The sequence below is a fragment of the Pantherophis guttatus genome, chromosome 2, assembly GCF_059756535.1.
Source record: "Pantherophis guttatus breed Tessera chromosome 2, ASM5975653v1, whole genome shotgun sequence".
NCBI lineage: Eukaryota > Metazoa > Chordata > Lepidosauria > Squamata > Colubridae > Pantherophis > Pantherophis guttatus.
Genome location: NC_142064.1, coordinates 189,527,739 through 189,552,763, shown reverse-complemented (window position 1 = coordinate 189,552,763; position 25,025 = coordinate 189,527,739). Strand labels below are relative to the sequence as shown.

Genomic DNA, 25,025 nt, shown 5'->3' with positions numbered 1-25,025 from the left:
AATAAATTTAATAGATGTAAAGTTTAGGGAACCTAAAGTTAAACCTATGAGCTTCACAATCTTAACTCTGTTCCATAGATACAATAAGATGGAAATGGGATACAATGGGATTTTTATAAATTATATAGCCACTAGTGAACAATGCCTGGTTATTCCAAACTATAATTTCTTTTACTATAGTCTGAACTATTCGTCATTGATTTTAATGCAATTTTGATTTTTTTTTTGCTACATTTCTTTCAAGTTTGGTTATTATTATTATATTAGTAGTATAATATTACTAAAACCAGGGGAGGGGGGAATTGGAGCCACAATAATTCTTTGTTAGTCTTCTTTTCAACAATAAGGCAAGGATCCTCAATTTTTATAACTTAAGATGCAATGGACGAAGATCTCAGAATGGGCTCAGCAGATGTTCTTCAGAGATCTGAGTAGATTGGCAAAATCATGAGAGACTGACTATTAGTCATACACACAAAACACTAATGTTAGGGAAGCCAGCTGTAAGTTTCTTAACACGTATGCACATTTATTTATTCATTCCATTTATATTGCCACCCGTTTTGTAAATGTAACTCTATGAAGCCAACAATATTAAAATAAATACAATAAAATATTACTAAGGAATTAGAAAATCAACAATGGTCACAAAACTATTAACAGAGATCTCTCAACTGGCCATCTAACCTGATCAGCAGGGCCTGTAGCACCTCCAGATTAACATTTTATGAAAGATCAGCAGGATCAGGGTTAATGTGATCTCAGGGGACATGATGTTCCAGACATAACAGATTCCAAAAATGCTTAAATATTTTTCCAGCAAGTAACTTGTACTTTATGCTAAAAATGTGGCATTTCTATACTACCATATTTAAGGCCAAAGGATCCTTCTCTCGGGCAGCATGGCATTTTTAATCAGGACTTGTATTTAGAAGACAGGAGAATGGATATCGGAGAAATGTAAGTGCTATCATTCCAAAATGTCTTCCGCATCAATTAATTTAATGAACTTTCTGAGGAGGGAAATAATTGGAATCAACCTCCCTAAATGAGTTCTCTATAAAGAAGCTTGGGTATGCTTATGACTTGATTTTTCAGAGCAATGCATATACCTGTCAACACAATTCTTTTGCAAAGGCCACTGTAGGCTTACAAAATAGCATGAGCGCTTTCTGATATTAAAGCGTCTTCCTAAGGCAAGAAGGTACTGTAGCAGTAAAACTCACTAAAATTGAAAACATTCCAGTTTCATCTTTCTAAATACAAGGAACCAATCATCATTTCCTTATTTCATCTTCCAAAGTAAACTCTGAGCAAACATCCTCCACAATCTTATTTGCAACATATGGCTTCTCAAAATATTGGCCCAGTGGTACTTTTTGTATGAACCCTGTTGGTTAAACGGATGTACTGATCTGCATTTATGAACGTACCTTTTCTCAGGGATATGAAACAAACATGTTGTTTTCAATAAAAGGGACTGCCATTCTTGGCTACTCTAGCCAAGTCTGCGTAAAACTCAAAAGGCTGAGATTTGATCCTTTTTTATAGTCTTCCTGGCCAAACTGGTGATGGTTTCCAGATGTTTGACATAGAAACAATATAAGTGAGACACCAGGGCTGGGCTAGCTGAAAACTATTGGAACTGTCTTCCCATGAATTTCTGCAATAAATATATTTCAACTTCAATAGACCTGAGACAGGAAGAATTCAAACAAATACAGGTAGTCCTCAATTTACAACCACAATCGACGACAGCAATAAAAACAGTACAGGTAGACCTCGACTTACGACCACAATCGAGGCCAAAATTTCAGTTGCTATGCGAGACATTTGTTAAGTGAGTTTTGGCCCACGCTACGACCTCTCTTGCCCCAGTTGTTAAGTGAATCACTGCAGTTGTTAAATTAATAACACGGTTGTTAAGTGAATTTGGCTTCCCCCATTGACTTTGCTGGTGAGAAAGTCGCAAAAGCTGATGACGTACAGCCATCATAAATATGAGGCAGTTGCCAAGCGTCTGAATTTTGACCTCATGGCCATGGGGATGCTGCAATGGTTGAAAAATGGTCATAAGTCCCTTTTTTTCCAGTGCCGTTGTAACTTCAACCGGTCATTAAACAAACTGTTGTATGTCGAGGACATCCTGGGATATTGTTACTGCTTGTTTATTTGGTTTGAAATCTCCCCTTTCCTGTGGAGGGAAGGCTCCCTTTGGTCTGCTATAGCAGAAACAACCTGAGCCGAAAGTTTCAGAGGGAATTTTTTTTCCCCTTTCCTCTATGGAGCTTCTCAGTCATCCAGGTCACGCTTGTCCCAATTTTCAGAAATTGGACTTTCTGGTTTTTCTCTGAAGACGTTTCGCTTCTCATCCAAGAAGCTTCTTCAGCTCTGGAAGAGGTTGAGAGACCTGGCCCTCAGAAGGCCATTTCACCCTTTCCCATTTTCTCACCCCCCGCCCCCCCCTCACCTTGGCAGTTCCGTGCAGAGTCCCACGGAGTCTCTCCGAGGAGGCGTGGCCTGCGCGAATGGGGAACCGGAGTCTCCTGAAGCGGACTGAGCCCGCCCTCGGAAGGACCGTCCCGTCCCATCTTGTGCGATTGGGGTTTGTCAACAGCAGAGCTGCCCCCGCTCGCTCTTCGGCGCTAATGCTTAGGAGGGGCGGCGGATCGGTTGCTCTCCCCGCGAGGAGTATTAGGGCCTTAAGAAGCGGCTATTATTGACTTCAAGCCCTCTCCAGCGCCGGAGTCGACGCCCCTCCCGCCGCTGCTGCTCCCCCGCCTCCTCCTTTTCGCCGCTCGAGCCTTTGCCGAGAGACGGAGCGACCCAGGATGAGAGCAGCAACCGTAGCAAAGATACGGAGGGTCTTCTCGGGTGGTGCCAGTTAGGTAAGAGCCCCGTCCGAGGAGTAGGGAGATTTCAGATCTCCTGCCGCGCTCTCCTCCCGTTCCTGGAAGTTGGCCTCCTTTGATGGAGTTGATCCGTTCCTCTGGCGCCCTTGGCCGATTCTTCTGCTTTGCGAACCTGACTTTTGTTGTTTGTTTTTCGTCTTCCCCTGTTTTTTTTTTTTTTAAAGTACCAGCCACTCATATGATCCGAGTCACGTGCTTTGTTTCCTGTTGTTTTGTTCCCTGCGCGCTCGCGGAGAGCTGCGGTTGTTGTAGCTGGGTTTGCGGGGATGGCTTCGCTTTCCTGTCTTCTCTTCTCCCTCTCTCCCCCCCCCTCCCCGCCTGCTCTGACAGCTTTGGTTGTCCTCGGACATCAGCTCCCACCACACAGTTAGGCAGGACGCATCAAGATCCAGGCGCTGCATTTGCACAACAAGCCATGTTGGGTTAATCTTGGTTACCTGTTATACAGCTTAGCTTATGGTACAAAGTACAAACCCAAACCGTCTGCTTAGCGGCGTAGGCTTCGATGTAATGTATACGATGTATACATCCAGAATTAACTTGGGACTTTACAGTAACCAGCCGCCACTGTCAATCAGTACCTTGCGGTTTACTTTGCCGAGAAGTTTCCGTTTACTAAATTACAGAAAGAAAAAAAAATTCCAAACATGAGTCAAATTGCAACTCTCACATTTGTGATGCCATAAAATATTTATTAACGTTTGCTCTGCAAAAGACTGTAATAAATTATGCAAAGGCTCCACATTCAAGAAATTTAGATTTGCTGACTTGCCTAGAAATTTTTGGGATATGTTTTTGATTTTGTGTGTGTGTGTGTAATTCCTTCACTCTTAAGCAGTTTCCTGTGTTGCATGCAATAAAAGTTACATTACAATAAATTGAAACTATCACAATGCTACTGTTTAAGAGAACCTCGGAAAGGGCCCAGCCAGACATCTTTTAATACCGTCCCCCAGTCTGCATAAGTCTGCATAAATTGTGTTTCTTCGACACCTGTTAATAAAGCGATCAGTAACGTGGCCAACTAGTAGTCCATCTTTGTAGTGTTAATGCAGGAAAGTTAAGATGAAAGTTTCCTTAAGTGGACTTCCCCTCCCCTGGCATCAGTTGCTGATGGGGAAAACCCATCACCAGTTCTTCTCTTTAATTATGGTCTGGCAAGGCTGGGTGAGTGTGGTGGATGCTTTGAACAGCAGACTCAAGGACCATTGGACTCCTGCTCAAAAACAGACCAACTGGCAGGTCACTGGGATGAAAGTGAGATAGCAAGGAAATTACCATAGGTGCCTTTTCTCCCTCTCAATTTGCTCCAGGCTAATAGGCATAGAGGAAGAGGGTGCAATGAAGTCAGAGAGCAGACCTGAAAAGGAGCAAGCTCTGTCCTGAGTTTGTGCTGCAATGGAATGACACCTCTAAAGCATCCAGAAAGAGCCTGGATGGCAAAGAGACACCATTGTTCCCACAACCAAAGTATCAAAGACAGCAAAACCTACAGCCAGGTTAAACTTTTTGAGGGCAAAAATAGTGGGAAACCTGTAATACATTCACTATGACAGAATAAGCAGCATCCATCTGGCAGAATATTTTCCTTTTCTTCCCCCTGACTTCCCTGGTAATAAACAAATGCCCATCTTAATAGAAAGATGGTTGGAAGCTGGCTTCTTCTCCCAGACTAAATTGATGTTCAGTGCAGCATCTGACTAGCATTTTCTTAAGAGAGCACTTGCTTTTTAAACGCAGGCCTAGCTCTTTCAAAGAATGTTGGAATCATGTTTTAGAAACAGGGTGCTAACCCTGTATTTGTAAGGTTTCCAGATAAGATCTATCAAAATGACTTGGGCAGATACCCGTGCAGAAGCCAGGTGTCCAGGCCCAAGCCAAAATGGCCAGGTAAGGCAGTGCCAGCAGCTAAAAAGGAAAACATGCTCCCAGTATCCTAAACCACTCAACTTTTTTTCTGCATGTATTTGTATACTGTATACCTTCAAGTAATTCCTGATTCCTGGCAACTCCCTAGGCAAGTCCCTGCAGTTTTCTTGGCAAGATTTTTCAGAAGGAAGTAATGTTTGCCATTACTTCCTTCCCAGGGCTGAGAAAGTGACCGGCCCAAGGTCATCCAGCTGTTTTCTAGCCTGATGCCTTAACCAGTATACCAAACTAGCTTTGAAAGTGGTAAAATAGGAACTGAGTTAATGGCTACATCATTAATCGGTATTAAACCACAGATTTTCAGTGTTTTCAGGAATTAGAACCTGTTCATTAATATAAAATTCCTGGAATCAAAAGGATTTGGGGTCCTGAATGTCAGCTTGGCAAGCCCTTTCCTCTGGACTGTAAAAAAGTAGTTAGGGTTGCAAGTTGCTGCATCAAAACAGGAGTAGATGCCTGAGGGCATTAGAAGTTTTCTTCTCCTTTAATCCCTTCCACAGAATAAAACTACTGTAGAGAACCAAAGGGGGAAAAGGGACTTTCTGCAAGGGACTGAGTGGGAAAAAAACCTTTGAGGCCAATCAATCATTTTTTCCTGGCTTCGGTGCTATTCCTGAGGGAGATCTATAGTGGGTTTTCTAATTGATCAAAATAGGAAAGAAAACCTTCCAAAAAGGAGTAAGCAAAAACAAAACTCACTGCAATAGATGTAAATCTGGCAGAGAGATTATTTTGCCCTATAAAACCTGCAGAACCCACCCTAGGGTTCCATAGAACCCAGTTTGGCACAACCCATACTAGATCACATCCATGAAAAACTATGTTGGGATAGAGGGAGGAGTAAAACTGTAGCCACTAAAGACAGCTTCAAAATGTTTCAGCCCTGGACTTTTTGGCACGAGACAAAAGCAACATTATGAAGATATGTCATGTACAAATGATTCCTGGGACATGTCACCTGGAGTCAAGTCTGACTGGAAGGCACGCCCCGCTCCCAAAGGAAAGGAATTCCAAAAGTTTTCTTTTTCTTATCACATTTGGCAAAAAAAAAAAATTGTTAGGAGAATGTCAGAATCAGCCTCAAATCAGCCAATACAAACCCTGAAAAACAGAGCAGTGCAAGAAAAGAAGAGACAATTTGTCGTAGTGCTTAAGACACCAGGCTAAAAATTGGGAGACCAGGAGTTATAATCCTGCCTTAAGCAAAAAGCCAGTCACCATGGGCCAGTCACTCTTTCTCAGCCTTAGGAAAGAAGCAATGGCAAACCACTCTCTAAAAACCTTGGCAAGAAAACTGCAGGGATTAATCCAGGTAGTTGCCAGGAGTCAAGACAGACTGGAAGGCACATCCTACCCCAAAGGAAAAGAACTTCACAAGTTATTTTTCTTATCAGATTTTGCAAAATATTATCATGGATTGGTAAAAAAAACAAACAGACATGGATAGGCACCTCATCCTCCATGTTTAGGGCAGTCACATTTACAGCTTTTTGCTATTGACTATGCTGACTGTGCAGATAGAAGTCTAGCATGACTAACCCAATCTTGTCTATCACTCAAGGCTTCATTGATAAATTCTATAAATATTATTCTCGAACTCCTACCATCTTCTAGCCCAGCCACTTTGTTGAATACCAGATTAGGAAAACAGTTGTGATCTTGGTGTGATATGTAGCACAGGGGTACCTGAACTCTCTTGTGTTACTGCCACAGTCTCACAGTTCACAATTGGTATGCATGAGTAGACTGTTGCTCATTGGCATGGATTGAGACCTGGTATGTCCCAACTGCCTTGCTAAGCTTCTGGCAAGTCAAGATTAATGGAGTCACCCAGGCATTTGTGACACAAAACCCTTGTTTGCTTTAGTGATTTATCACCTCTCTTATGCCTGAGTGAGCAGTGTGGGAATCTCCTAATTCAATTCTTGATTATGTATTCTGGATGCATCTGTGTCCAACTGGTGGTTGTAGCGTTCATCATGCAAACTGGATAAGGAATGCAAACTATTTGAAATCCGTTGCATGAGTCTGGGGTCACTTCTTTCCTCTTCACACTTGACTTATTTTTATTGTCAATATCACACCATGCATAAATGTTGGCTTCTTGAACCTAGAAATTTAAAAACTTCTTGGAGAAACATTTCACAGTAGAGGTCTCTAGGCATTTGTGGGATTTCTCTAAAAGAAACAGACTCACCTGGTCCTTCAGAACTATAGTGAGCATTAGAATATATGGCAATATAAGCAGTGGATTCGCTGACATTTTTCCATCTTATATTCAGCAAGTGACATATGAGTCTTAACTAACAGCTAACAGCCGTGTCTTAATAGCTTACCGTATGGTGTTGTATTATTTAATACTAGCAGCAGAGTGAAAATGAAATGGCCTTGTACTTCATTAGGAACATCATGTTTTTTTCCCAGGCTACTTGCCTATTTTCCTGCTGTCGCTTCACTCTGAAAACAAAGATTTGTGCTTAGGAATTTGTTAGATGTTAGATAACGAAGATGGAAATGTACAACATTGCAATGCACCCTTTAGATGGAAAATAATTGTACTTTTACTGTGGGTTTTTTTTTTTTTGCTCTTTTAATTATTATATGGTATATAATTTCCATTACATGTCCATTAATGTCTTTGGAAACATGGTAAGAACATATCTGATATATAAATGGAATATATAAGAAATTGTGGATCTCTCCATCAAAGAAAGTTAAAACTTTCTATAATGGAGGAAAAAAACTATCTCTTCAACAGTAAATCTAACGGACATGGCATGAAATGTATTATTTATGTGTTTTTAATTTTCTGTTTATTGGATATCTGAGATACCAGCTAGATTTATTAAACCACGAGATATCAACATTGGTTGATCTATAGGCAAACCATGGTTCATAAACACAATGGCAGAGATTTTGCAATACTCTACATTACCCAAAGACAGAACCAGTCAAACCACATTATGAGTTGCTATCAGTGCATCAGTCTAGGTATTGTTTAATAAAGTTTCAGTTGCAATTAATTGCCAGGGACATTTTCTCTTATGGTCTAACCTTTTCCTAACATTCAAGTTTGGTCTGAGATATGCAGCATTGTTAATATTACTGTGTTCAATTCTAAGTGGTTGCTGCTCATAAAATTGGAAATGTTCCTTTAGATTCTATTCTTAGCCCTTGACTGTACCTTTATACCAAGTCTTCTAGCATGCAGTGTAGTTAAAAGAATTATAACTCTGGGAAGATAAGCTTACTTGTGATTTAAACCAGTGGAGAAATGTGCTTTCTCTTGTAAAACATGGTTTTTGGATTTTGGTCAACAAATCTTTGTAATAGGCAGTATTTTTTTCTTTCCTTTTAATATGTGTAGCACTGGAAACAAAAAAATGTGTATATGCACTAACATTCTTGAAGCAATGCAAGCAAAATGTTAAGTTACTTTTCTTATCATCATTTGGATAATTGCTGGCAATAGAATCAAATGTTTTGTGTATGTGACTGATGTAGAAAAACCTTTATGGTATAGCTTTCTAACATTTCTCTCTTCGTCACTATTTCCCAGGGGTGGGATAATTTCTGTGCTGAAAGTGATTAAACTCCTGAGTGTGAATAGCTTATGCCATGAAAACATCTATTACTGTGTGAATTGATATAAAGCATCTTCTTTGTGGGGACCACAGAGCATTCACTTGGCTTTCCCTGAATATCTTTCACTTAGAAAAGATGGAAAAAACGGAGTTAAAAATGAATGGATTTTATCTGCCACTCTTATCTCACCAAGGAGAAAGCAAAACCAAAAAGTTTATTCTTTGTGATTGACATTAGATATGTATTTATAACCTCATCCCATTGATAAAACGATGGCTTATTCCGGTATATTTAACTTGCATTACAAAATACCTGTTGGTATTTATCACCACGGCATATTGGGCATGCTGCCTATGTAAAATTGGACCCTTATCAAGTCATTATGGTGTTTGTATAAAGAAGTGCAAATCCCAAAGATGCTTTTTCAAGAGGCAACTGGACTTTCTGATTTTCCTTTGAAGACGTTTCGCTTCTCATCCCAGAAATTCCTTCAGCTCTTAGTGCAAATGCTGGTTCAGTTCAAACTCCAAGACCTTTGATTGCGATAGCCAAAGTAAAGGAGGCCACACCTATTCGTTCACCAATTTCCTGAGGTTTCCTAACCTCACCGAAAGGTACAGCAAATAGAGTTTCATCTTCTTGAAAACTATGTCTCCTTGTTGGTATGAAGCACTGATAATAGTCTGCAATCCGACTCATTTGTGCATACAATGCTATTTTAAGAGTAAAATAATCACCGGCTGTCTTATGGTTGTTTTAAATCTCCAGATAATAATTCTTGCCGCCCAAAATAGGCCCATCGATTAACTACTATGAAGTGCATTGGGCCTTCAGAGGGCCAGAATCTTGCTTTGGTGTTGGAGTATGCTCTAGCAAGAGAAGCAAAGATCTGGAAGGCACCGGTCTTCCAGAACTTCACACTGAAGGTATGTTTTCCTGTGTGAAAAGGTGATCTGTACTGGAGTTTGAGCGTCAAACGAGATTAGAATTGCCCTCGGAATCCCCCAAGCCTAGATTGGTCGTCACATTTTCCCCACGTGCAATGTTTGTTCACAATGATATGCAACAGCTTGTGTATGCTTGCCATCATTACAATAAATTGCATTCTAGAATGAACCTGGGTAAAACCTGTCCTTGAAAACCACCTAGAAACTACAACAGATCCAGAATGTATTGTGGATTAGTTTTCCAGTTTTAGCTATGTTAACAGTCTGCTGCATAAGCTGCACTGGTTCCTAGTTTACTTCCAGGTGCAATTCAAGATGCTGGTAATTATTTTAAAGCACCATATGACCCACCAGGGTCAGGTTATCTGCCGGGCCATCTCTCCCTAAGGACATCTACCTGTTCTACCAGATCATTTAGGGTGGGCAAAGTCCCAGTTCCTTCCCTTAAACATTGCCATCCCATGGGATCTAGGAAGGGTGTCTTTTCTGTATCAGCCCTTGCCAGTGGTGGGATTCAAGTAATTTAACAACCGGTTCTCTGCCCTAATGATTTCTTCCAACAACCAGTTTGCCAAACTGCTCAGAAAGCTAACAACTGGTTCTCCTGAAGTGGTGCAAACTGGCTGAATCCCACCACTGGCCCTTGCCCTATGGAACCCCCAACCTCTTGAAATTCAACAGGCCTTCTACCCTCCTAGTCTTCTGTAAAGTACTTAAGGTCCATCTTTCCCCCCCAAGCGCTGGGATAGGGTGAGACGTATGAAAGGATTTAATTAGGATGTAGGAAGTTTAACTTTGGTGCCAAGTTTTTATTGTTTTAATAGATTTATGTTACGTTGCCCTTACTGATGTTGTTTTAATTGTTGATTGGGAGTCAACCAGAGTTCATCACAAGTCGGGCAGATACATACCTGTTTTAAATTAAATAAATAAAAACGTTATATTCTGTTCTTGCTTTTCTTGACCGCATCTATGTATACAATTGTACTTTTCTGGGGAAAGGATCTGTATCTAAATCTCCAAAGATGGGTATTACCATATCCTGATTACGGTGAGCTAGAGAAAAATCTCGGGTATCTTAAAATGCACATGCCCAATTTTTATCATGTACACCCTCTTATGATCAATGGACTCAGAGAGATTCCAAATGATTATACAGGTAGTCCTTGACTTACAACAGTTCATTTAGCATTCAAAGTTACAACGGCACTGGAAAAAGCGACTTATGACCATTTTTCACACTTATAAACGTTGCAGCATCCCCATGGACATATGGATTACATTTGGATGCTTGACAACTGACTCACATTTATGACGGTTGTAGTGTCCCAGAGTCATGTGATCCTCTTTTACGACTTCCTGAAAAGGAAAGTCAATGGGGAAGCACAATTCACTTAACAACCATGTTACTAACTTAAGAACTGCATTGATTCACTGAACAAATGTGGGGGGGGAAAGTCATAAAATGGAGCAAACTCGCTTGACAAATGTCTCACTTAAAAAAACATAAATTTTGGGCTCAATTGCAGTCGTAGGTTGAGGACTATCTGTACTGCTTTGTTCTAATTCAGTTTTTTTCTGTTTAGGGCACCAATATTTCTCCACTCTCTTATGACAGAACTGTTTTGTGGATTGGAAAGTTAAGCTCACTCTTTCAGTTTTGCTTTCAAACCTTTTCCTTGGCGGTCAGCTTTCTGAACCGGTTGCTGGCATCAGTAAAGGTAAGGACCTCTGGATTCTCCTACTAGTTGTTTCTGTCGATAGTGAGAAGTGCAAAAGGACAAACTGGACTCAATAAGTTTGTTTGGAACGAGAAAAAGCCGAGAGTGAAATTGAAAATTATGCAAGATGTTCCAGAAAGAGGAGGTCTTAAACTTCCAAACCTACAGTTATATTATGATGCAGCAGCTTTAACTTTAACAAGTGATTGGTTTGGAAGGAAAAAGACTGGAATATTGAATGCAGAAAGTTTTGATCTTGAATTTGGATGGCATGCTTACTTATTTTATGATGACAAAGTTGATAAAGTATTTAAAAGTCATATACTTAGAGACTCTTTGATGTGAGTTTGGAAGAAGCATCGACTCAAATGGGATTATAAAATACCGTTATGGCTGGATCTTGGTCATACTTTGTGGAATACAAATATAATGTCACTCGGGGGGGTTTTATACAAAGAGGTTCTTTTTATAGATGCGGGCAGATGGCAGCTGAAGACATTGCAGACACTGTTGGACGAAGGGATTAATTTAACTTGGTTACAATATAATCAATTACAATTGAGATGGAAAGAGGACCAAAAAACTGGTATTATGTTGCACGAGGAAGAATTGGTTAGACATATAAGAGAGAAAGGTCCAATGCATATCAAAAGGCTTTATAATGTTTTGCTAGAAAGGGACTCAGAAACTGAATTAGTTAAAGACTGTATGATTAAGTGGGCACAAAATTTTGAAGAACCAGTGATGTTGGAAACATGGGAAAAAATTTGGGTTCAGAATGTTAAATTTACACAGTCGCAGAACCTGAGGGAAAATTTCTATAAAATGTTTTATAGATGGCATTTAGATCCCAAAAAGTTGTCATGTATGTACCCTAATGTTCAGCCAAAATGTTGGAGATGTGAATGTTTGGATGCTACGTATTATCATGTTTGGTGGACCTGTAGGAAAGTTAAGGCTTTTTGGATAAAAATTTGGTGGGTCATGCAGAATGTTTTGAAGAAAAAAATTCAATTCTCTCCACAATTGTTTTTATTGGGTATAGTTAAGGGTTTTACATTGGGTGAAACAAAATTGATATTGTATATGATAACAGCAGCAAGATTGTTGATAGGTAAATATTGGAAGAATGAAGCTTTGCCCACTATCGAGGAATGGACTTTGAAGATGGCCAGTTTTGCAGAGATGGCGAAGATTTCAGCATATTTAAAAGATTGTTCACAAGAGACTTATGAATGGGAATGGAAAAGGTGGATAGAATATGTACAGAACAAATATCAAACTAGAAAGTATCAAATAGCTTTTATTTGAAAATAATGTATTGGAAATATTTTAATGTAATGAGGTAAAGAGAAAAAATTATACAGGGGAGGGAGGGGTTCAAGTTTATATATAAGTGTTATATTAAGGGTTTTTTATGAGTATGAGTATATTATAGGGAAGTCTGGGGGGAGGGGAGGGTTAGGGAGGGTTAGGAAGGTTGGGAAGTCTGGGGGGGAGGTGGGGGGGGAAAGGGGTGAAAATGTAATTGTAAAACTTTTGCAATAATAAAAAAAAAAGAAGTGCAAAAGGAGCTCTTATCACACGTATAACCTCAGATGATTAAATCTTCAATCCTAGACATAACTTTTTGGTAAAAAGCTCATTGAGGCTTATTCCAAGTATGGAAATAATTACAGGCTTACAATGTAATCCTGTATGTACATCAGGGGTGAAATCCAGCAGGTTCTAACAGGTTCTGAAGAACTGGTAGTGGAAATTTTGAGTAGTTTGGAGAACTGGCAAATACCACCTCTGGCTGGCCCCAGAGTGGGGTGGGAATAGAGATTTTGCAATATCCTTTCTCCAGGAGTAGGAAGGAAATGGGGATTTTGCAGTATCCTTCAGCTGCCACGCCTACCAAGCCACGCCCACAGAACCGGTAGGGAGAAATTTGGATTTCACCACTGATGTACATATGTACTGTATGTATTTGTTATGATTTTATACCCCTTCTTCCCTCCAGGAATTCAAACCAACTTTTTCATGGGATCCGCTTTCATGTTTTATCCTTCTAAAAGCAACCTTGTAAATTTGGTTGGACAGAGAGAATGACGGGGTCAGAGTCAACCAATGGGGTTCCATGGCTGAGATCAGACGTGAGCCTGGATCAAGCTCAAGGCTGTCAAACTCCCAATCCGCAGGGCCGGATGAATCACACACTGGCCACGCCCACACTCAGTTTAGCGAAGTGGGGGAGTCCCAATATGTCATGTAACGTGGTTCTTTCCATGGTAAATCTGCCCTGATCCACAGATCCAGCATGTTAGGTACTTTATTGGACACGCAAGAAAGAGTCTTAATTTTATTTGTATTATTCATGTTACATCTTACCCACTATCTTTTTTTATTTCTGTAAACTGTATTGAGTGACGGAAAAGACAGAATGGTGTGACATAAATTCAATAATAAATAAAATACATTCTAGGTGATTTTTTACTTGATGCACAGGTATAGGTATACAATGTGTGTGTTTTCAGCAACTTGCACACAGCAGTCCTTTATTCTTTATCTCTCCGTTTTAGGCACAGCTGAAACATCTCCGTTGCATTGCAATAGCTTGTCTACTTCTAGCAGCAAAAATCAATGAAGAAGATGAGGTAGGCGTCTTATTAAATAAGTAAAGGTTTGGACTTTGTTGAGTAACACACAAAATACTATTAAATGGGCCTGATGGAATGGCTCATTCATCAGTCTTCTTTGTCTTTCTCAATACAATTTTGACTAGAATAGAATTTTTTATTGGCCAAGTGTGATTGGACACACAAGGAATTTTGGGGTTGTGACTTACAATGCCTCAGTCATGATTTTGGTGATGGGGGCTGGCTCCTATCAGACTCTAGTTGGCTGAATGAGGTGCTAGTTTCTAGTAAACCCTTCCTTGAAAAAAATCAGAAATGTACACTGTTCAAATTCTCAGAGTTTTAAACTGTAGCTGTTTAGAGCCGTCATGGCACAGTGGTTAGAATGCAGTACTGCAGAGAACTCACTGTTCACTCCAGGAGTTCAAGCCTGACCAGCTGACTCATCCTTCCATCCTTCTGAGGTCAGTAAAATGAGGACCCAGATTGTTAGGGGCAATATGCTGAGTCTGTAAACCATTTACAGAGGGCTGTAGAGAACTGTGAAGTGGTATATAAGTCTAAGTGCTATTGCTATTATACTGTATAGTTGTATAGATTGTGTTTGTATAAATTGGTGTAGAGAAGGTCTATTTCTAAGTAAATTTTTTTTTTCATTCCACTTAGTCATGTCCAAGTCTCAGAGACTACTTAGAAAAGTCGATTCCAATTATTTTTGGGGGGAGGGGGCAAGGTTTTTCAGAATGGTTGGCCATTGCCTCCTTCCTAGGACTGAGAGAAAGTAATAGGCCCAAGGCCATCCAGATGGCTCTGTGCCTAAGGCAGAACTAAAATTCATGGCTTCTAACCTGGTGCCTTACTCATTATACCAAACTAGTTCTCTTCTTTGTTTGTGCTTGTACAGATTGTATCTATTAGTGTTGAGTAGGTCTATTTCTAAGCAAATAAGATAACTAGTGGCTTGGAAAACACAACACTATGACTTATGAGCCAAAGCTTCAAATACAGATTACAATTACACAGTTGAGGCTAATTTTTATATTTCACAATATAGATTACTTCAGTGGATTTAGTCATGTACATCAAGAACTGGTATGGATGAATTAATTTTTATTAAAATGTATGAGAATATTGTCTTGTAAATACACAGTTGAGCATCCTGGATGTTTTGATTTCACAGAAGAATCGCTTTAGGTGTTATTCATTTTATTACATGGACAGAAAGCAACTCTTCATCTTTCAGAGAATTGTACATACATCACCATTACACAATACTTCATAAGAACTGAGCTTTTTTTTTATTATGTTTCCATTTGTTTTTGAACAGATAATACCATCAGTAAAGAAGCTGGCAGAGCAGAGTGATTGCAAGTGTTCTCCAGCTGAGATTTTGAGAATGGAAAGAATCATACTTGATAAACTTCATTGGGATCTTTACACAGCAACATCAATGGATTTCTTAAACATTGTAAGCGTTAAACCTTTTTGATGGTTAAAAGACTAAGCTGACATTTTAAAAACATTAGTAAACATATATTCCTTTCTAGTTAGGCTCACAAATACATTTGCAGTTACCTGCAAGTATTTCAAAGTGTATTTTTTATCACAAAGATACTGAATTTCCATTTGAACATTCTACTTATTCCAAACACTTAAGCTGATTTACAATGTAAATTCCCATTTTGAAAGGACAACTGAAATGGATGTTTAAAAGAGATACTCATACTGTCCACTAGAGGTCTTTCCCCCCCCCCCTTTTTTTTCTTTTGCACGCTGCAAAAATATGTCTAACTATCTGAATCTTAATACTGTATGTAAAAAAACTTTCAAAATTTTTGCTACATTTCACAAATAGGTCATCTCAGATCAGCCTTTTTTTTTTCACCCTGCATAAATGCACTTGACCCTCATTTTAGTTAAAATAGATCATTCTGATCTGGCACTTAAGTCATATATCTTAACTGCTAAACATTTATAGAAAGAAAACTTCCTTTTAAGAAATTACTATGTGCTATAGTAAGGCAAAAAATCAAGTGATACAACAGTGTCTTAATGCTCCTCCTTTACCACGAACAAGTAGGGTTTTTTCCTCCCATCCTGGAGAATTTTGGATAAATGTCCTGTTTTAACCAACCAGGATGTTAACTTTATATTCCTGTATGAGTGATTTTTATCACACTCATTTATTTCTTTGTGCTGGCTTGGATATCACTATTTTCTTATTTATACAAATAAAGGAGAAATTGGACTTTCTGAATTTCCAATTGCGACAATGCAATGAATTCAGAATTAGTTACATTCAGTGTAAGCTTAAACATCTCAATATTTGGCAAATACGACACAAATTATAACAATGGAACATAATAATCCCAGTTTAAACATCTGGCTGACTGTGCGACCAACCATTGTAATAGATTTTAGAGGTTCCTGCCATTAATAAGAATTAGTTTGCACTTCTGGTCAATGACATAGGAAAACGTACAAAGTTCGTTGATTCATATATATATATATATATATGAATGATATAATATACTGATTGTTTCTCTTCTCTCCAGTTCCATGCCATGGTGATGTCCAAGTGGCCCCAATTACTAACTAGGCTACCTCAGAGGAATCCTTCCCGCCATGCTGCGTTCTTGACCAAACAGCTGCAGCACTGTATGGCCTGCCACCAAGTGTTGCAGTTTAAGGGTTCCACACTGGCCTTGGTGATCATCACCTTAGAGTTGGAGAAGCTGACTCCTGACTGGTTTCCTGTAATTACCGATCTGCTAAAAAAAGCACAGGTAGGAGTCAGGTTGGCCCCTGCAGCTTAAATTGGAGACCAACACCCTGTTTCAAAAAGCAAACAAGCAAGCTAACAAGTTGTTTGAAAACATTGCACGTTTTAAACAATGTACTGTTCAGGAGTGCTTGCAAGTAGTTGTTAGGATGCCGTTTCTGTCCAAGGCAAAAGATCAGGTTAGTTTAATAGGATTTAAAGTTCTGATGAATTAAAATCATTAGTGGGTTATATGGAATCATGAGGTCATGCTTAGCTTAGTTTATATTTTCAGATATTCCAGATGTTCTTACCTCAACCAGAGCCTTGCCTTTGCTCTGGCAGCTGAGAATATGTTAGCACCACTGTCTTTAGCCGGCTGTAGAGTTTAGCTTTATAACCCACAGCCATGTAATAGGTGGCTTAGTGAACCCAGGAGTCAGTGTTTTTTTTTTAATTTCTTAATTACATCAATCAACACCATCCTTGCAATTGCGATTCTGGACAACAAACACAGGATTCAAACCACAAAAGCACTGTGACAAATAATAATAACAACAACAATAATGGTGCCCAAGGTGTTAGGAAATTTAAGGGTGGCCACTTTGGATATCAGCCAATGACATCATTCATAGCGTTAACGATGAAAATCGTTGCTATGAAACCTTATGGTTTATTCAAAAACTTTGCTTTACTGTATGCATTATGCAGACTTCTTAAAGACAGAAATGAAACCCTTCTACTATGCTCCCATTTCCCTGTCCTCTTGAGCAGGGGTCTCCAACCTTGGCAACTTTAAGACTTGTGGACTTCAACTCCCAGAATTCCTCAGCCAACAAAGCCAAGATTGGAGACCCCTGCTCATGAGTGGTTTAGTACTTGCTAAATAAAGTAAAGGTTTCCCTGTCCAGTCATGCTCATCTTCGTTTCTTGGCCAAGGAAGCCAGCCTTGTCCTAAGACATTTTCTGTGGTCATGTGGCCAGCATGATTATATGCCAAAGGCACACAGAATGTTACCTTCGCAACAAAGTAGTACCTATTTATCTACTTGCATTTGCATGCTCTCAAACTGCTAGGTGGGAAAGTGCTGGGGCAGGAACAGGAGCTCACCTTGTTGTGCAGCACTCGGGTCTCGAACCCGGGCTGTCAGCTTTCCAGCTGACAAGCTCAGTGTCTTTAACCGCTAAGCCATTGTGCCCCCTTGCTTCATACCAAGTACCATTGAGTACTGAAAAAAATTATAATGCATCTCTTATAACTCCCAGAACTTCAGGGCTTCATTGATGCATTAAAGTTCTCATGAAACAGAGCCACAATTGGGAACCTGTGATTCTACCATTGTTGCGCAGCTACATTTCCAGCTCAGATGGCTAAGGATAAAAGATAAGGCTTTGCTTTCTTGTCTGCCTTGTTCATCATAGTGCATTTGCACAATGATTTGAAAACAAAAGATAGATGCAGCATTTCTTGCCACACTAAGCTAAGATAGGAGTCTGTGGCTAAAAACTAAACCACATTTGCTGTGTAATTCTTCTGTTGGTTCAGGACTCATTTCACATCATTTATCTTGAGGAAGCAGCAGGTTTAAAGCAGAGCACTCGCCCTAATTGTGGTTTAAAAATACATTTACAACATTAAAAAAAAATTCTAACATGAAAAGACATAAAAGTTTCACGTCAAGTGTGAACTCGGCCAAAGCATATCCAGATTTTCCATTTGTTGGCGCTGAGTCCAAGGATAGATTTGACTGGTTTTATAGAGCAAACTTGCTGGAATTACTGTAATTAAACGGAAAGACTTTTAAAAATGAATCATTGTTAGCAGCTAAAAATTAAGGGAACAAGGAGAAAATGGTTTGATCACATTATATTTATATTACGTGGCAGATCGATAGCACCAAATTCATCCACTGCAAAGAACTTGTGGATCAGCAGATCTTGGGCTTCCAGTTACCCAATGCTGTCTACATTTTCAACCCTGCAAATCAAAACATCCAAACTCACCTGGCTGAAGGATTACCCTGCTATTATTCCATGGAGAAGAAAGAAATGCAGCTTAACATGCAAAACTCACTCCTCAGAGGCGAGGCTTATGTGGATGACCTCCAGAGTGATGAATTCTATGATGGATTCAAGTACTTGTACAATGAAGATGGGACCTCAGAAGCTGGACCAAACAGTGAGATGGGAAATGATGGTATTCAGGGACCAGAGGAAAGTATCAATGCTTGCCCACCATTACAACCTGCCCCTCATATTGATTAGAGGTTCACATAGGGCAAAAAAGGGACCAAATACTAGACAAAGCCAAGGCTATTTCTAATACTTCATTAGTGAAGACTATATATTAATCGTATATTGCCTATACTGTAGCTTTCAACTTTCCGTTTTTTAAAAAATTCTTTGGCCAGACTTATTTTGATTAGATCAAAATATAATCTTAAAAAAAACATATTTGAACAAGGCAAAATTTCAGATGTCCCATGCTTAAAAATATTGATCAGTGAGTAGGGTAGCTTCTTAGGACAGCTTAAGTTGTTTGTTAATACAGATAGTCCTCAACCACAATTGAGCTCAAAATTGAGCCCACAAATGAGACATTTGTTAAGTGAGTTTTGCCCCATTTTACGACCTTTCTTGCCTCAGTTGTTAAGTGAATCACTGCAGTTGATAAATTGGTAATCTGGTTGTTAAGCGAATCTGGCTTCCCATTGACTTTGAAGGTCCCAAAAGCGGATCACATGATCCCAGGACATTGCAATCATCGTAAATATGAACCATTTGCCAAGCATCTGAATTTTGATCACATGATCATGGGGATGCTGCAGAGATTGTAACTGTGAAAAATGATCATAAATCACTTTGAATGGTCACTAAACGAACTGTTGTAAGTCAAGGACTACCTGTATTCAGCAACCAGAAGAATACATGATAGCAGTGTTCCAGTATTTGAGGAGCTGCCAAAGAGAGGAGGGGGTTGGTCAACCTATTTTCCAAGGCACCTGAAGGCCAGACAAGGAATAATGGATAGAAGCTGATCAAGGGGAGATTCAACCTAGAAATAAGGAGAAATTTTCTGACAGAACAATCAACCAATGGACCAGAAGTTGCCTTCGGAAATTGTGGGAGCTTCATCACTGGAAGCTTTCAAGAAGAGATTGGACTGCCATTTGTCAGAAATGGTGTAGGGTCTCCTGTTTGGGCAGGGGGTTGGACTAGATGACTTACAAAGTCCCTTCCAACTTTGTTAATCTGTTAAAAACTAGCTTGGTTCTCCTATTATTTGTTGAATTTCAGCATAGGAGTTTTCTTCCCGGAGGCTAAGGCTGCAGGTCTGAACTGTTAAGGCCTGGAGCAGAGATTTTCTTGATGGCAATCATCTAAATCACCACTAGGCCATCACTTTGTCCAAGTGAGCTCAACTGCTAGTGAAATAACGGTAGAGAAAAGAGGAGGCTTAGCGAGCAATGTAACTTTTCTGGTTGTTGACTGATGTTCTGAACTGAGGCAGCACTGTAATAAATGGTCAGCACACTTCAGAGTAGGATACAAAGGTTTTCAGTTGATGGGTAGGCTTTACAAGTGAACAGTTTTTTTTTTAACACAGCTGAATGCCGCAGCCATGACTTTCCACCCCTATATAAATAGCAAAATTCATTTCATAGAAAGTTTTCTGTTGCAAAAAGATAGGTCTTGGACAATGGTCCCACAAAAATGGGAAAATCCTTTCCCTTCCCATCTACATTGTTGTGTAATCAGAGCTGAATATACACGAATTTATGAGATCTCAGAAGGATAGGAAGTGAAGCAGGATTCCTATTGATCCAGGGCTAATTTTTTGCCCTTTGGATGATGTATTGTCATCCCACAATAAACTAGCTAGAATTATTACAAGGCCTACAGATAAAGTTAGTCTTTTCAGAATTCTTAATTTTTCAGCAGGAGCTTGAACATGATTGACTTCTTCCAGCTCTATATTTGTATGAGTTGTACACATCCAACCGAGAGGCTACCGTGTTTCCCTGAAAATAAGACCCTGTCTTATATTTTTTTGAACCCCGAAATAAGCACTTGGCCTTATTTTCGGGGAGGTCTTATTATTGTGGGGCGCATGGAATAAGATGGAGCTCCTCTTGCTGTCTTACCTGATTTCCAGTTCTGTGTTTAAATATTTTTGGGGAGGGCTTATTTTTTGGGGGAAAGGCTTATTTTAACACATGCTCTCAAAAGCCCGATTGGGCTTATTATCAGGGGATGTCTTATTTTTGGGGAAACAGGGTAATATTTGGGGTAATAATACTGACTACCCAGCCTTATACATTCCCAGTTGAGACCCAAATAAGAATGGCTGCATGATTTTTTTTTTCCAAATATATTCAGATGCCCAAATACTAAAGTGTCCTGAAGGATGAAAAATGGTTTCAGGGAACAATAAAATGGTTTAGCTAGAAGAGCACAAGCAAGTGATAACTGGTTTGCTCTTCATCTGATCTACATTTTTGTCTTTACCTTAGCCCGTTTGTTGCTCTGAACATTATGAAATGGTGTTGCCAGTTTGTATTCCATTTCCATGGAGAAATTAATTGTCTCTAAACCACATCTGTTTTACATTCTGTGAACTGAATCTTGGAACAGAAAACATCCAATTGGAAAGAGTATTATTATCTTTAGTTCTTAGCTTGACTGGGCATGCTTCAAAAATAATTTGAATATGTGCACAATCACAATATCTCTCTGCTATTCATTAATACAAGCCAGGGGTGGGTTCTACTTACCTTTACTACCGGTTTGCAATGGGGCCGCTCGTGTGTGCTTGCTTTGTGCATGCATGCTCTTCTGCGCATGCGCAGAAGCATTTTGATGACATCAGGGTCAGTGGGCGGAGCCTCCCGCCAATTTTACTACCGGTTCTATAGAACTGGTGTGAACCAGGGGCAATCCACCACTGATACAAGCTGTCTTTTTTCAGGTTGCTGCATGGAACTGAAAAATGTCTTTGTGTTCAGAGTTCAATAACTTAACGAGTTAAGTTAGCTGTTAATGCAGCACCATCTCATTTTCAACCTTGTGCATCATACTTGATGTGGCTGCTTTAATGAATAGAAGAGAGATCCCATATTTGTATAGATTCCAATATATTCCTGAACAGTTCTATCTTCTTGGGCAAGTTTCTTTCTATAAGCTTTATCTGTTTGTTTTCTCAGACATTCTGTGGCTTCCTTCTCTCCTCACATTCATGATCATCTCAAATTCCAGTGGGGACTACGGTACTAGGGACTAGGAGAGTGAAATGGTAGCAAATGAACAAGATGTTTATCATAATTTATACGTCATAACATTTAGCTTCTCCCAATGCAGCTAGTTTTAATACATTGACTTTGGAAAAGCATTTAGGCTTCCCTGTATAGAGATGCTCAAACCTTTGGCTGAATGGATTTCACTTTCAAATTACCTTAGAAATAAATGACTCAAGGAGCAGAGTAGGTTCAAAATCTTCGAATTCCCATTGGAGAAAGGACAGAAGAGCACCCACTTCTCCTTGAGTATCCAAGTATAAAATAACCATTAGGTAACCAATGGAATTCTTTATTCTATAGTCTACAATGGGGGTTCTAAAACCATGGTTTGAGTCTCCCCAGGAGATGCCAACAATTTGGGAAGGGTGTCTCAAGCTCCATCTTGTGCACCAATTGCACTCCTTTTGGTACTTTGAGGCTGTTTGCAATCACTCGTGTCTTGGTGGACTACTGCATTCCCAATCCTGCAATGCACTTTACATGGGGCTGTCCTGGAAGAGCATCCCTAAGCTACAGCTGGTACAGAATGCAGCGGCGCAGGCAGTTATGATCACTTCTTGATCAAAGCATGTTGCACTTCTGCTTTGCAAGCTGCACTGGCTGCCAATATTCTTTCACATTCAGTCCATGGTGCTGCTTGTAACCTAGAAAGCCCTTTATGGCATTGGGCCAAGAGAAACCACCTCTCCTTGTTTATGTCCATTAAGTCTGGCAGGAGGCGTGCTCTGGGTCCCATCTCTATTAGGGAGTACCATTTGGTGGGGCCCAGGAAGATAGCCTTTTTGGTCATTATGCCCACCCTTAGGAATATCATCCCTCCGCCCCCACCCCAGAGATTAGATTAGCCTTCACTTTGTCATCATTTTGTAGGCTGTAAAGATAGGGTTTGGTCACCAGGCCTGGGAGACAGGATGGTTGGGGTGTGTCGATTCATTTTTGATGAGTTTGATTTTACCCTAACTGTGGTTTCTATGTGTGCTGCCATTTTTATTGTTTTTTATTCATTTGTTTTATTTATTTATTAAATTTATATGCCACCCATATCACTATCAAACATCTTTTGATGTTGCTTTTTTCAAAAACTATTAGTAGCAACCCAGAATCATGAACTTGAGATGGACAGCCATATAAGCTGGGTGAATGAATGAATGAATGAATGAGTGAGTGAATGAATATTTCTAAAGCTCATTAGGTTTGCACACACAAGGCAGCAAGGAAAACCATTCTTTTTTTTTTTTCCAAATTATCTCTCAATGCTGTGTATTGCCCAAAGCAGGGGTGAAATGCTCCCGGATCGGACTGGATCGCCCAATCCGGTAGCGTTCTTGGCTGGTGGTTTGGCAATCTGGTAGCGATGGCAGAGTGAAGCCAGGAGGTAATGCTTTTTTTTTTAAACCTTCTGTGCATGCGCAGGTGTTGCACATGCACACGTCTGCGTGTGCCTGTGATGCACGCGTGCGCTTCCGAACCGGTAAGGAAGGCAAGTAGATTTCACCCCTGGCCCAGAGTCTTATGGAGTTGGATGGCCTTCCAAATCCAGCAAATGAATAAACTGCTGACTTGCAAAATTAGTCAGGGCTAAAAGGACCAACAGTTGGTTTCTCTCTTCTGAGAATCTTTTTTCTATCCAATGCTATTGGGATGTAATGGACTTTTCATATGAATGTTGTGAAACAAGGTAACCACAAAAAAACCTACGGTTCTCATTCCTTACCTGTTTCCAAGTGGATATTGGACTATAGAACTACAAATGTAAGCAAGTGTTCATTATTATTAGTTTCATTATTTCATACATTTAGAAAGTGAATTCCCTTCCATGCATCTTTCGGCTGACCCAGGCAGCATTTGCAAATAGTCTGCTTGAAATAGTTGCATACCGGATGATCATGTGAATGAAGCAAGCGTAGCAAAAGGTATTGTTTTGGAATATATCAGAGCAGCACCAGTATGAATGCTGTGTCTTTCCCCAAACTTTATGCTTTGTGTGTGCTGAAGAACTCAAAATAATGCCTTCACGACTTCACAGTGCAGGCAATCCTTGAGTTACGGCTGGTAGCTGAACAACCAAAGTTATGATGGACCAAAAAACCCGACTTGGATGACTGCCCCCCCTCCGCAGTCATGTGACCACATTTTGGGCACTTGAAGGCTGGCCTACATTTACGGTTGTTTGCAGTGTCCCATGGTTACATGATAGCACTTTACATATTTTGCCAGAAACTAGTGTTTATTTCTGGTTTCCAGCAAAAATGTCCACTGTGGGCAATGGTTCCCTTAACCACATGGTGATTCACTTAACAACCACCAGAAAAAAATCTTGCAATATCAGATACATGATGACCGCTTAACAACCAGTACAACTTACAACTGTAATTCCAGGCTTAATTATGGTCCTAAGTCAAGAACTACTTATATGTGAACATTGTTGATACAATAAGGGACGTAGGAATTTAAGTTATGCAATGTATTAAAATGTAAAATCTGGTATTTTTCATATGCTTCGATGTCTCCTAAAGGTCAGTTTGGAAAATGTCTTGACATTCCTTTCAAATTATAGTATCAAAAGCATAATTGTAAACTGTGACTTTTTATATTTTTAATATCACCTATTTGGGGTTTCTCTTTTTTTTAAAAGAAAGTGGGTGTTTTTGTTCAATAAAATCTAATTTAAAATCTTAGGTCTAATTTGCCTTTCTTGATTTTGCTTTTTTTCTTGGAAATAAAGCATAGTTCTTGTGACTTTTGCAAATAGAAAACAAGCTAGTGCATTGAAGACATTGTAGCTCAGGGATGGGTTCTAAATTTTTTTACTACCGGTTCTGTGGGCGTGGCTTATTTTGTGGGCGTGGCTTGATGGTCATGTGACAATTCTTTAGGATTTAGCAGAAGTACTGGTCTACCAGGCTTTTAACTGCTTGCAGAGGTCTACTCATTTGTTTTTGGAGGCACTGGTCTACCCATTTGTTTTTAGAGGCACTGGTCTACCCATTTATTTTTGCAGGCACCGGTCTCCTCATTTGTTTTCTTTTAACATTGATCAGCTGTAGGGTGGCCCTTTGAAGCCCAGTGGCAAGAGTTTAAACAGGTTTTTTCCCTCTAGCCGATCAGCTGGGACTCAGGAGGTAGCAAAAGATTGGGGGTGGGGCCAAATAAAAGGTAAGAATAATGCTGGGGCCGGGGGGGCAGAACCGGTTTGGTGACGTCATATCGTCACCGCTACCGGCTTGGCAGAACCAGGCAGAACCGGGCGGA

General features: G+C 39.8%; 2 protein-coding genes across 3 annotated transcripts in view; one reads left to right on the top strand and one right to left on the bottom strand.

Annotated features, from left to right (window-relative positions):
* The first annotated feature begins 2,558 nt into the window (after nt 1-2,558).
* On the top strand, nt 2,559-24,451 carry CCNI2 (cyclin I family member 2). Its single transcript, XM_087883648.1, has 6 exons — nt 2,559-2,888; nt 9,195-9,352; nt 10,960-11,094; nt 13,659-13,733; nt 15,043-15,183; nt 18,364-24,451. The coding sequence occupies exons 2-6, from the start codon at nt 9,239-9,241 to the stop codon at nt 18,739-18,741; spliced, it is 843 nt and encodes a 280-aa protein (XP_087739774.1). The 5' UTR covers nt 2,559-2,888; nt 9,195-9,238; the 3' UTR covers nt 18,742-24,451.
* Nucleotides 16,195-25,025, bottom strand: part of SEPTIN8 (septin 8) — a 79,388-nt gene continuing 70,557 nt past the window's right edge. For both annotated transcript variants that reach the window (XM_087883644.1, XM_087883645.1), the window contains exon 10: nt 16,195-16,486. In XM_087883644.1, the coding sequence (XP_087739770.1) occupies nt 16,321-16,486 (166 nt within the window). In that variant the 3' untranslated portion in view covers nt 16,195-16,320. The remainder of the gene's footprint in view (nt 16,487-25,025) is intronic.

What these genes read in the sequence shown, in the direction of transcription:
- CCNI2 (XM_087883648.1), top strand. Translation starts at nt 9,239, where the DNA reads ATGAAGTGCATTGGGCCTTCAGAGGGCCAGAATCTTGCTTTGGTGTTG. An exon ending in TCCAGAACTTCACACTGAAG is followed by an intron (nt 9,353 to 10,959) that starts GTATGTTTTCCT and finishes TTTTCTGTTTAG; the next exon opens with GGCACCAATATTTCTCCACT. An exon ending in CAATGGATTTCTTAAACATT is followed by an intron (nt 15,184 to 18,363) that starts GTAAGCGTTAAA and finishes ATTACGTGGCAG; the next exon opens with ATCGATAGCACCAAATTCAT.